The sequence below is a fragment of the Mustelus asterias genome, unplaced genomic scaffold (genome assembly GCF_964213995.1).
Source record: "Mustelus asterias unplaced genomic scaffold, sMusAst1.hap1.1 HAP1_SCAFFOLD_35, whole genome shotgun sequence".
NCBI lineage: Eukaryota > Metazoa > Chordata > Chondrichthyes > Carcharhiniformes > Triakidae > Mustelus > Mustelus asterias.
Genome location: NW_027590117.1, coordinates 587,253 through 599,551, shown reverse-complemented (window position 1 = coordinate 599,551; position 12,299 = coordinate 587,253). Strand labels below are relative to the sequence as shown.

The following is a 12,299-nucleotide window of genomic DNA, read 5'->3' as shown; positions in this document are numbered from 1 at the left end:
AAATGTATGAAACGCGATAGAAATGAAAGGAGAGGGAAGGAAGATGGAGGCAGTGAGGTTTAGAGAGGGAATTCTGGAGCTGAGTCGCTGAGAATTGAAAGCGTAGCCATCACTGGTGGAGTGAATCGATGATGTGGAGATGCTGTTTCTGGGGGTGTTTCCGAGTCGGGAACGGTGGAAATGATCTTTAGTTTTCTGCGTGTTGCAAACTAAAGTCTCATCTGCTTCTCAGAAGGAATGCTCAGTGAGCTGGGGCTAAGTTTCTGAGTTAGCACCCACACAAGCTTTACCTGCAGCCTGGAGCTCAATTACTGAAGCGGGATTTTGTCTTTCTCATCAGGACGGTGCAGGCTGAACACGTGCAGTGTTGCAGTGAGGAAAATGAAAAAGAGAATTGGTGCAATGACACAACCTTATTTGGCTGCAGTTTTTACTGAACGGGGTTTGTGTTGGTTCACTGGGTTAGGATCACTGACTGCATGTATTTGTGGAGTGTTTTAGGTTCATTTATTAACATCGCAAGTAGGCTTACATTAAAACTGCAATGAAGTTACTGTCAAAATTCCCCTGTCGCCACGCTCCAGCGCCTGTTCGGATACACTGAGGGAGAATTTAACATGGTCAATGCACCTAACAAGTGCATTTTTCGGACTGTGGGAGGAAAATGGAGCACCTGGAGAACACTCACGCAGACACAGGGAAATGTGCAGACACTGCACAGATAGTGATCCAAGCCGGGAAGCAAACCCAGGTCACTGGTGCTGTGAGGCAGCAGTGCTAACCACTGTGCAACCATGAGGAGAGGGTGCTGACACATGTCCGTGAGAAGCCAAGTCTGACGATAATAGCGAGAGTCATACAGTACAGAAGAGGCGCTTTGAGCCATCACATCTGCACCAACAAACCTACATTAAATCTACAAGTATTCCTACCTTCCAGCACTTGGCTCGTAGCATTGAAAGTTATGACATTTCAAGTGTTCATCCACATACTTTGTTAAATTAGTGAGTTTTCCCACCTCTACTACCTCTCCAGACATTGCAATCCAGACTCTGACCATGCTTTGGATGAAAAAATGTTTCTCTCAAATCCCCTCTAAACTTTCTGCCCCTCACCTTAAAATTCTGCTTCCTTGGTATCAACCCTGCATCTAGGAGGAACAGCTGCTTCCATTCCACCCTTTCCATAACCCTCATAATCTTATACACCTCAATCAGGTCTCCCCTCAGCCTTCTCTGCTGTAAAGAAAATGATGCGAGCCTATATAGTCTCTCTTCCTAGTTCAAATTCTCCATCCCAGTCAACATCCTGGTGAATGGCCTCTGCACCCTCTCCAGTACAATCATATTCTTTCTCCAGTGATTTGACCAGAACTGCACTCAGTGCTCCAACTATGGCCTCACCAAAGTTTTGTATAGCTCCAACATTGTCTTGCTGCTCTTATAATCATACATTAATACTCCATTCCTCATGTTTCATGAATCTTCACAACTCACAGAGTGAAAGGCTCTTTTATCATCAAAAAATACAATGTACGGCAGCTGGAGCTTTCCCTTGTATTTTCAGGGATCTAGGAATCAGTGGATCATCTAGAGATGGAACGAAAAGAATATTTTCACAGTATTTATTCACATGGTACTAACATCAGGTTGCAGTAGTTATGAGCCGACTGTGTGGCCTTATGGATAAAGTGTCTGACTTTGGTGTTTGTAGTAATGATATCAGAAAATTGCAGGTTTGAGTTCTGTCACGGTCATTTCTGGTGGAGCATCCTGGGAACCGATCTCCCACATCATATTAAATCCACATTTTCTTCCAAACATTGCAGGGTGCTTTCTCAGAATGTAGGTCCTTGTTATTTTATTAATTCAATTCTAAAATAATCTTAGCTCTGAACAATTCCACAATATCTGTTTGATCTGGATAAATTATTGATGTTCCCACCTAGAGCAAAATGCTTTGTATTGATTGGGTGATTGAAATTCTGAGGAGGCAATTCTAATTTCCTCAGGACGAGGTTTAATAATGAGCTGAATGAAGTGTTTTGTTTACAGGGATGAAAGGTTATGTCACTGGGCTGGTAAACCAGAGGCCCGCACTGATCTTTGGAGGCATGGAGTAAGTCCCACCATGGCAGCTGGTGAAATTTAAATTAACTGATTTGATACACAGAATTATTGATCAAAAACAGAAACAGGAGTAGGCCATTCAGCTGAAATAAGTCTGGACATGAAACCAAGCCTCAGAAATGGCGGCCTTGAAATTCCTGTTGATTGGTTTCCCACAGGAAACATTTTCACTGAACAACAGAGAACATTTCACACAACAGGAAACAGCTTTGCAGAACAGAAAATAAAAATTCTGCTCAAGGTGGCTCATATTTCCATAACCGGGAATCTGGTCAGACCCCATTTGGAATATTGTGAGCAGTTTTGGGCCCCATATCTAAGGAAGGATGTGCTGGCCTTGGAAAGGGTCCAGAAGAGGTTCACAAGAATGGTCCCTGGAATGAAGAGCTTGTCGTATAAGGAACAGTTGAGGACCCTGGATCTGTATTCCTTCGAGTTTAGAAGAATGAGGGGGCATCTTATTGAAACTTACAGGATACTGCGAGGCCCGGATAGAGTGGGCATGGAGAGGATGTTTCCACTCGTAGGAAAAATTAGAAACAGAAGGCACAACCTCAGGCAAAAGGGACGATTCTTTAAAACAGAGATGAGGATGAATTTATTCTGCCAGAGAGTGGTGAATCTGTGGAACTCTTTGCTGCAGAAGGCTGTGGAGGCCGGGTCATTGCGTGTCTTTAAGACAGAAATAGATAGATTCTTGATTAATAAGGGGATCATGGGTTATGGGGAAAAGGCAGGATAATGAGGATGAGGGAAATATATGATTGAATGGTGGAGCAGACTCAAAGGTCCAAGTGGCATAATTCTGCTCCCATGTCTTATGAATATATTTACACAACAGGGATGAATTTGACACAACCACAGAAAAGATCTGTCAACGGCAGAGACACAGTTTCACAACAGAGAGAACAGTTACACAGCAGAGAGTGCAGTTACACTTACATGAAATTAATTTTAAAACAAGGTCTATCTTTATGTAACAGAAGATCCCTTTTCAAACATAATCAGTTGTTCCATCTCAGTATCTTGTTGGTTTGTTCGGTACCTTCTCTGTCTATCGCTCTGTGTGTGTCCTGATCATCTCTTACTGCTTCTCTGTGTGTCTTTCTCTGTCTGTTTGATTCGGGCTGATGTTAAGTGTTATTGTCCAGCCAGGGTGCGCTTCCCAACACGTGGGTCTTGTTTGAAATACAAATACAATGAATAGTTTCCTCTCACCCACGCAACAGGAATAGACAGGAAGCGGCAACGTTTCGAGGCAGAGTGGCTGGACCCATAACCCAGAGGTCGATGGATCGAAACCATCATCTGCTATCATGTTCTCACCAACATCAAATAGTAACATTCGGCTGCTGCCCAAAGGTAAATCTGGGTTTTCTCGACAGTAAATTTGTTTCATCATCTTGATTTTCATTAACTGGGAACACAGCGCATATGTCCCAGGTTCACAGGAAGTAGTCTCACAACACCAGGTGAAAGTCCAACAGGTTTATTTGGGAGCATGGGCTTTCGGAGAGTTGTCCTTTCATTAAATGGTTGGACAGCTTATTCAGCCAAAAGCACGGGATTAATTCCTGTATCGGTTGAGATTGTTCATGAAGGCCCGGCTTCGAAGCCTTGCTCCTCTCTTGACGTGTGAATCATCCTGTTAAATCGCCACAGTCAGCTGTCTCCTTTGATGACCCATAGGAACATCTGAGTCTGTGGACCTTGCTTTAATTTTGCAAGCAATGAACACCTCACAACTCTGACACATTGTTTCAGATATAAAACTGTGCAAAAACAAAACTGAGCATGCGAACCGGAAGCATCCCTAAAATATCATTTCGACCATCGTCTTGAAATTTGTCATTTCGGGAACAATTGCAAACAATCAACTTTACCAAGGTACCAATTTTACCCAGACACAAAATCAGACGCTGAAAAGCTTCATGAGCCTGACGTGATTTGAACACGCAACCTTCTGATCTGGAGTCAGACGCGCTACCGTTGCGCCACAAGCTCAGACTGCTTGCTGCATTTTACATCCGGGTTATGTTCGGTGAATTCAAAATCAAACTGGGACCAGGGAATGGAACTGTCTCCCTCTTTACTTTCTGTGGTTACACACCGAATGGAAGAGTAGCAGCGAACCGGATTAGCAAGAAAGCAGCAACACAGCATTATCCTGCGGGAGAAATATGTTCTTTGTTACGGGTGTTAAAACACCCTGGTTTGGTGAGAAGTCAAAAGAGAAAACGCTAGAAAATCTCACCAGGTCTGGCAGCATCCGCAAGGAGAGAAAAGAGCTGACATTTCGACCCCTTTGTCAAAGCTTGGTGAGAAGTCATTGCGTGACGAGGTGGCCGAGTGGTTAAGGCGATGGACTGCTAATTCATTGTGCTCTGCACGCGTGCGTTCGAATCCCATCCTCGTCGGTGCTGGTTCGTTCAGTGTTTTGAGGTTCACGGAACCAAGATGAAGTTTGAACACACAGACTTGAGAGAATAGTCCAGAACAATTCCATATTCCCAGAATTCTCATCCTCTGAGAAACTCGATCTGACAGTCAATTCAAATCAGGGCACCCGCTTTGGACACGAGTTTGCCACCATGTCAACATGTGGTTCGGAAGCTCCAAAGCAGACGCCAGTGGCAGATTTTGTCTTTCCAGAATCGGCAGGTCAACCATGAAAATTAGTGCCATGTTAGCTGGTTTGGCCATGCGAAATAGCCCCTTAGTGTCAGGGGGATGAGCATGGTAAATATATGGGGTCACGGGGATTCATTCTGGGTGGGATTGTTGTCGGTGTAAGCTTGATGGGCCGAATGTCCTCCAAGTTCGAGGCGGCAGTTTCGCTTCTCTGAGAAGATTGACACACCAGTTCCTAATTTCTTCAAATTTTACCCAGAAAGCTGACTCCGATGAGATTCGGGCCCACAACCTTTGAACATTTCACAAGACAATGACGAGCAGTCTAACATGCTGGTACCCACTGCCGCAAACAGGTCCACAGCAGACGCCATTTCTCTGGCCCTGCACTCAACCCTGGAACACCTAGATAACAAGGATACCTCTGTCAGACTCCTATTTATTGACTACAGCTCAGCCTTCAACACCATTATTCCCAGGAAACTCATCTCCAAACTCTGTGGCCTGGGCCTCGGCACCTCCCTCTGCGACTGGATCCTGAACTTCCGAACTCACAGACTTACCTCGAATGGACTTACTTTGCATGAAGTTGATCTTTCTCTCCACCCTAGCTATGACTGTAACACTACATTCTGCACTCCCTTGTTTCCTTCTCTATGAATGGTATGCCTTGTCTATATAGTGCACAAGAAACAATACTTTAACAATATTTTTTCACTGTATGTTAACACATGTGACAATAATAAATCAAATGAAATCAAATCAAAAATGCCATTCTTTGTGCCACAGAGACATTGCTGCAGCAACTATTCCCCGTTCCCATCTGGCAATTTCTGATGTCGTCGAACAGACAGTTGAAAAGTTCAGCAATTGGACAGCGATTACATTTCAAAAATACTTTCTCATCATTAAAATATTTTGGGACGTCCTATGGTTGTGAAAAGAGCTACAGAAATTCCAGTCGAACTCCGAAAGGACACAGACAGGTTGGTGGAATGGGAGGACATGTGGCAGATGATGAATGAAGTGATTCATTTTGGTGGGAATAACACAAAGCGACAATATAAAATAAAGGATTTAATTCCAAAACGGGGTGCAAGAACAGCAGGACATATTTGGACATGTGTATATGTCATTGAAGGTGGCAGGACAGTTTTTAAGAGCCGTTAATAAAACATACTGTATCCTCCAGTTTATAACTGAAAACAAGAAGTTTATACAAATTTACGGCAAAGAAAATGCAGATGTGCTGTTAGATATTTTCAGCCTTGCCCCTCGCCTGAGGTGTAGTAATCCTGAGGCTAAATCAACACCATTAAGAACATAAGAACATAAGAAATAGGAGCAGGAGTAGGCCATCTAGCCCCTCGAGCCTGCCCCGCCATTCAATAAGATCATGGCTGATCTGACGTGGATCAGTACCACTTACCCGCCTGATCCCCATAACCCTTAATTCCCTTACCGATCAGGAATCCATCCATCTGCGCTTTGAACATATTCAGCGAGGTAGCCTCCACCACCTCAGTGGGCAGAGAATTCCAGAGATTCACCACCCTCTGGGAGAAGAAGTTCCTCCTCAACTCTGTCTTAAACCGACCCCCCTTTATTTTGAGGCTGTGTCCTCTAGTTTTAACTTCCTTACTAAGTGGAACGAATCTCTCCGCCTCCACTCTATCCAGCCCCCGCATTATCTTATCAGTCTCCATAAGATCCCCCCTCATCCTTCTAAACTCCAACGAGTACAAACCCAATCTCCTCAGCCTCTCCTCATAATCCAAACCCCTCATCTCCGGTATCAACCTGGTGAACCTTCTCTGCACTCCCTCCAATGCCAATATATCCTTCCTCATATAAGGGGACCAATACTGCGCACAGTATTCCAGCTGCGGCCTCACCAATGCCCTGTACAGGTGCATCAAGACATCCCTGCTTTTATATTCTATCCCCCTCGCGATATAGGCCAACATCCCATTTGCCTTCTTGATCACCTGTCTCCCTGTTGAGATGGGGAACAGCGGATGGTCATTTGGGATGATGGTAACTTTACCTTCATATCTGTGCCATATTCAGAATATGTTTTGCATTATCTGCTGATTTTCGAGGATTGGGATCTTTCTGATTCTGTTGGTAGAACTGTGCGTGTACAAGCAATTTGTTCTGGCGGTCAGCTCCCAGAACAGTAAACTAGTTTGGAATCCATTCTGTATTTGCAAACTCTGGGATTGTAAATGAGTTGATGGATCTCCTCATTCTGAATCTTCAATGCATTTTTTCAGCGTTGCTGACTGGGCTTGCATTTAAAAAAAAATTAATTCATGGGATATGGGTGCCACTGGCTGACCAGTATTTATTGCCCAACTCTAGTTGCCTGCGGGCAATTGAGAGTCAACCACATTGCTGTGGCTCTGGAATCACATGTCGGCCAGACTGTGTAAAGACGGCAGATTTTGGTCCCGAGAGGACCAGATAGATTAATACAACAATCGACAAAGGTTTCATTGTCATCAGGAGATCCTTAATTCCACATATTTTTTATTGAATTCAAATTCCACTGCCTTGTCAGGATTTGAACCCGGGTCCCCAGAATACGAGCTCAGTTTCAGATTTCAGCGATGATACCACAAGGCCAAGGTCTCCAAATTTCCTTTGAACTGAGTGGCTTGGTAGGCCACCTCCGAGGGCCTACAACATTGTTGTGGGTCGGGAGTTGTATGTAAGCCAGTCCAGGTAAGAATTCCTTCCCTGAAGAGCATTAGTGCTTTAGTTGTCTTTTTTTACGAAAGTTGATTCAAGGCCTTTAATTCCAGATATTTTTATTGATTTTGAATTTCGCCATCTGTCGTGGTGGGAGATGTGTGAGTGTTGGTCTGTGAGTGCTTGTGTGGGTGTGTGTGTGAGAGAGAGCGAGTGACGGAGATTCACTCATTTTCAGTGAATGTGAATTAACCCCTTATATTCATACACGGACACTGTGATCCCCTTGCCCTTGCGAATTCCTTAGAAGTAATTATACCACTGATATCCGTTGTCGTAGCGTCTGCATGGTTTCCCCAATGTACCATGCCTCGGGACATCCTTTCCTGCAGCGTATCAGGTACCTGCAGACGCTACGACAACGGATGAATGAACACCGCTCGACAATCACCAGGCAAGACTGTTCTCTTCCTGTGGGGGAGCACTTCAGCAGTCACGGGCATTCAGCCTTGGATCTTCAGGTAAGCGTTCTCCAAGGCGGCCTTCACGACACACGACAGCGCAGAGTCGCTGAGCAGAAACTGATAGCCAAGTTCCGCACACATGAGGACGGCCAAAACCGGGATGTTGGATTTATGTCACATTATCAGTAACCCCCACAGCTTTCCCCCTGATCTTGCAGAATCTTACTAGCTGTTCTGTCTGGAGACAATACACATCTCTTTAACCTGTGTTTAATGTTCCCTCCACCCACATTATCTGTACCTTTAAGACCTGGCTGGCTGTAGAGATTTGCATTCTAATTAGTATTCTGTAACTTGATTTCTGTGTCTCTGTGCACTGTTGGAGAACAGATTTTCGCTCCATCTGACGAAGGGGCAGCACTCCGAAAGCTTATGGTATTTGCTACCAAATAAATCTGTTGGACTTTAACCTGGTGTTGTGAGACTTCTTACTGTCCTTTTCCTCTGCCAGACATGATGATTCTTCACTCAGATCTCTGCACAATATGAGAGGAAATCTTTCAGGCTCCTTTTATACAGCCCGCCCCAACCTGACTGAGGAAGGCGGAGTGAGAGAGCAGAGAGGGGAGGAGACAGAGTGAAGAATAAACACAGAGCGGGAGGGAGGAGAGAGCCGGACTGACACACACACACAGAACGGCCCCTGATCTTTCAGCTCCACCTCCAGTTTCTGCAACCGCCAATTTCAACCCGTTTATTAACAATGGAAGCGAAACACAGCTCCCCAAACAAACCCGTCACAAACAAGTGTTTCCACAAACCCGCAACTTTGAAATATAGAATCAAACAGGAAATGCTGCAAATAATCAGCAGCTCCGGCAGCTTTTATGAAGAGAGAGAGAGACAGAGTTAACGTTTCGGGTCGTGACTTTGTTCTTTTGTGTTTTTAAACCTGGTCCGTAATAATTCCCAGTCAGTCATATTCCGACCTAAACACAGTCGATTCTATAGCAAGAATCTTCCTCCGCAACATCCTCACACACATCTGCTTCTCGCTGTTTGCAAACACTTAATTGAAGCTGCTTGGGGCAATCTCATGTGTTAAAATTAAGGGAGTCAGGATGGCCGAGCGGTCTAAGGCCGCAGTCTCCTCTGGAGGCGTGGGTTCAAATCCCACTCCTGACATTGATGTTTGCCTAAGAATTGCCGTCTCACAGCGCCAGGCACCTGGGTTCGATTCCCGGCTGAGGTCACTGTCTGTGTGGAGTTTGAACATTCTCCCTCGGCTTTCTCCGGTTTCCTCCCGCACACCAAAGTGCGTGTTCGGTTGACTGGCCATGCTAAATTGCACCGGAGTGTCGGGGAGTAAATAGGGTCATGGGGATCCGGACTGGGTGGGATTGTGGTCGGTGCAGACTCGATGGGACGATTGGCCTCCTTCTGCACTGCAGGGATTCGGTTAAAAATGAAGCGCGAATGCGGTGTTGAGCCGCCAGTGTTACTGAATCTACCAGACATCTTTATTATGAGAGAAAGTGGCGATTGAGCAAATGAAATTCAGCCTCTGCTGTGTTTCGCTTTAGTCTGAATTTGAAATGATCTCTCTTGAGAATGAACCGGGCCGCGGGACAGGAATCATTTTCTTGCGGGATCAGCTCTTTCCTGAGAGATGTGGGTGGCTCTGAGCAGAGCCTTTGGGTTCAGAGGTTTACAATTTGCTCGGGTTGTTTCACTTCTTTCCTGACGCTTTCTTCGCTTTTGCTGCTTTCACTTTGGGTTTGGCCTTCGATTTTGTCACTTTTTTGACAGACTTTCCGCCCGTCACCTTCTTCACAGGAGACTTTTTCTTCAGGGCTGCTTTCTTCACCGCCTTTTTTGGAGTTGCCGCCTTCTTGCTGCTTGTTTTCTTCATTGTTGATTTCTTCACTGGAGTTTTCTTTGCTGCGAGTTTCTTTGCTGCGGGTTTCTTGGCTGCTGCTTTCTTTGTTGTCACCTTCTTGGCCGCTGTTTTCTTTACTAAAGATTTCTTGGCTGTTGGTGTCTTCACCTTCTTTCCCATTTTCCCCGGGTTTTCCTTCTTAGCGAGTTTGAAGGAGCCGGAGGCGCCCTGTCCCTTTGTCTGCACCAGAGAGCCTTTCTCCACCTTCCTCTTGATAGTTAACCTGATCTGGGAGCAGCGCTTCCCCACATCCACTCCGCTGCCAGCCAAAGCTTTCTTTATCGCGGCCAGGGACATCCCCTTGCGATCGCTACAACCCGCCACAACATTGAGGATCTGCTCGCCTAACTTGGGACCGGCTGCCGCAGGTCGGGGAGCCGCCTTCTTCTTCCTGGGAGACTTCACTTGAGCGGGAGCGGCTGGAGGAGCCGTTTCGGCGGCTGCAGTTTCAGTCATATCCGAGAGTGTGTGGAAAATCTGTGTGAGAGTCAGAACTGGATCCGAAATGAACCCAGTGGTGGCGGCACAGAGCAACTTAAAGGCAGTGAGCGGACGGAGCAGAGACAAGCTGCTGTCAGCTCCCGGCTCCTCCAGCCTCTCTGTGTTTCTCTCTCCTAACAAACTCTCCCATTGCAATGAAATTCCGCCTCTCCAGAGATCCAGCTCACATCCTTCATGTCTCTGACACACGAATGTTTGCTGTTGAAAAGGTTTAACTCGAACTGAGAACTCCATTTTCCACTGAAACCCGTTTTACTGCTGCACTGATCGCGCTCTCACACGCGATAGCTGACATGTTCTCGACTTTTCCACTCAAATCTTCAATTTAGCGAACCATTTGCCTTGAAATCTCACTTTGGGGCTCAGCAGGGGGATTAAGGGAATCTTTGATTGGAAAATTGTTTTATTTTACACAAGAGGGACTCGGTGATCTCATGATCAGAACAGACACACAAACACAGTTGGATTAGTCTGACCCGCCCGTCCCTTTCATACACTCTCTCTTACACAATATTCACACCTACACATTCACAGGACAAAACATTTACCAACTGGAAGGTCCCAGGACGGAATTTCTCCTCCTTTTAGCCTTTGCTCTGTATCCCGGGGGCGTCGTTATAGATTTTCGCCTCAGTAACTATTAAACACTCTGAAGCCCGCTCCCCGCAGATTGTCTTTGAATTCATTCATGGATATGAGTGTCGCTGTCTGGGTCAGCATTAGTTGCCCATCCCTAATTGCCCTTGGGTAGGTGGTGAAGAGCTGCCTTCTGGAACCGCTGCAGTCCATGGGGTGAACGGCCACATCTGTAAACCAGATTCTGCGGCAACAGACAGTTATATCTGTTTTTTCAGTTATTATAGCGGTTGCAGACAGCATTGTGTTTCTTTAGGGTGAAGATACAAATTAACTGCTCTCGGAGTCTCTCAATTTTCCTGTTTTATTTGTTTTTCCTGCACTGACAGGTAACAGTAAATCACAACCTCAACAACCAGTGACAGCCAGTTAAATAATCATCCCCCACTCGCTGATAATGGAGTTTCTGACAGTGGCAGACATGTTTTGACCATCCTCCGATTGGGCCCGAAGGTGACCAGATTCACTGTCAGAGCTGGACTTTCTTACTGAGGGGGTGGCAGAGCCAGGTGAGTGATGTTGGTGACTGTGCGAACATTTGACCAAGGGTCAGTTCCTGGCCATCACAGTGGTAATTCATTTAATTATCTATCGCAGGTCAGAACAGTAGGTGGGCACTCCTAAAATAAAATTGACTAAAAATTCTCATCATCGCTGTGTTTCTCATGGAAAATCCACATTCAATTTGCTTTCAGCTGAAATGTTGTTTAAATGAAATTAAAGACCTCAAAACTAATCAATGAGTTCTCAGTCAGAAACAATAGTAAAAAGAAAGGTGGCCTAAACTGTCCAGAACTATGAGACAAGCCAAGTTCAGTTTACAAACTGTGCTATGGACACATCTGGTATCTGATGAAATCAGCAACTCAGGAAGTTCAGTAATTATAACTAATGAAAGTAACGGTTGTTTCAGCAGAGTGAGCGATGGTGGTATAGGGGTGAGCATAACTGCCTTCCAAGCAGATGACCCAGGTTTGATTCCTGGCCAATGCATTGCTCATTTATTTTGAACCTTATCCACGGCCTCTTGTGTTTTAAACTGAGTGGACAAAAACAGGGCGAACGAAACATTTGACAGGAATGAAATAAAATGCAGATACCTTTTTCATTTTTTGTTCGGACATAATTCTTTTTTGATGAAAAATATTGGAAGAGAAAATCAAGTCTCTGACCGAATAAATGAATTTTCAGCCAGACACAAAGACTCAAAGTAAAAGTAGAGGAACAAATTTCAGCTCCCACACTGTGTGTTGCGCAATCCTGGTGCCTGATGAAGTTAATATGAACGTTACTGAGGTGGTTACA

General features: G+C 45.2%; 1 protein-coding gene and 2 non-coding genes across 3 annotated transcripts; 1 reads left to right on the top strand and 2 right to left on the bottom strand.

Moving 5' to 3' along the window:
* Positions 1 to 4,061: 4,061 nt before the first annotated feature.
* Positions 4,062 to 4,133, bottom strand: trnaw-cca (transfer RNA tryptophan (anticodon CCA)). Its single transcript has one exon. It is a non-coding gene; the product is annotated as a tRNA-Trp (tRNA).
* Positions 4,134 to 4,464: 331 nt separating this feature from the next.
* Positions 4,465 to 4,546, top strand: trnas-gcu (transfer RNA serine (anticodon GCU)). The gene has a single exon. It is a non-coding gene; the product is annotated as a tRNA-Ser (tRNA).
* Positions 4,547 to 9,647: 5,101 nt separating this feature from the next.
* LOC144482199 (histone H1-like) lies at positions 9,648 to 10,313 on the bottom strand. Its single transcript, XM_078201405.1, has one exon. It carries the CDS (start codon positions 10,311 to 10,313, stop codon positions 9,648 to 9,650), a length of 666 nt encoding a protein of 221 aa, XP_078057531.1.
* Positions 10,314 to 12,299: the final 1,986 nt, after the last annotated feature.

What these genes read in the sequence shown, in the direction of transcription:
- LOC144482199 (XM_078201405.1), bottom strand. Translation starts at nt 10,313, where the DNA reads ATGACTGAAACTGCAGCCGCCGAAACGGCTCCTCCAGCCGCTCCCGCT.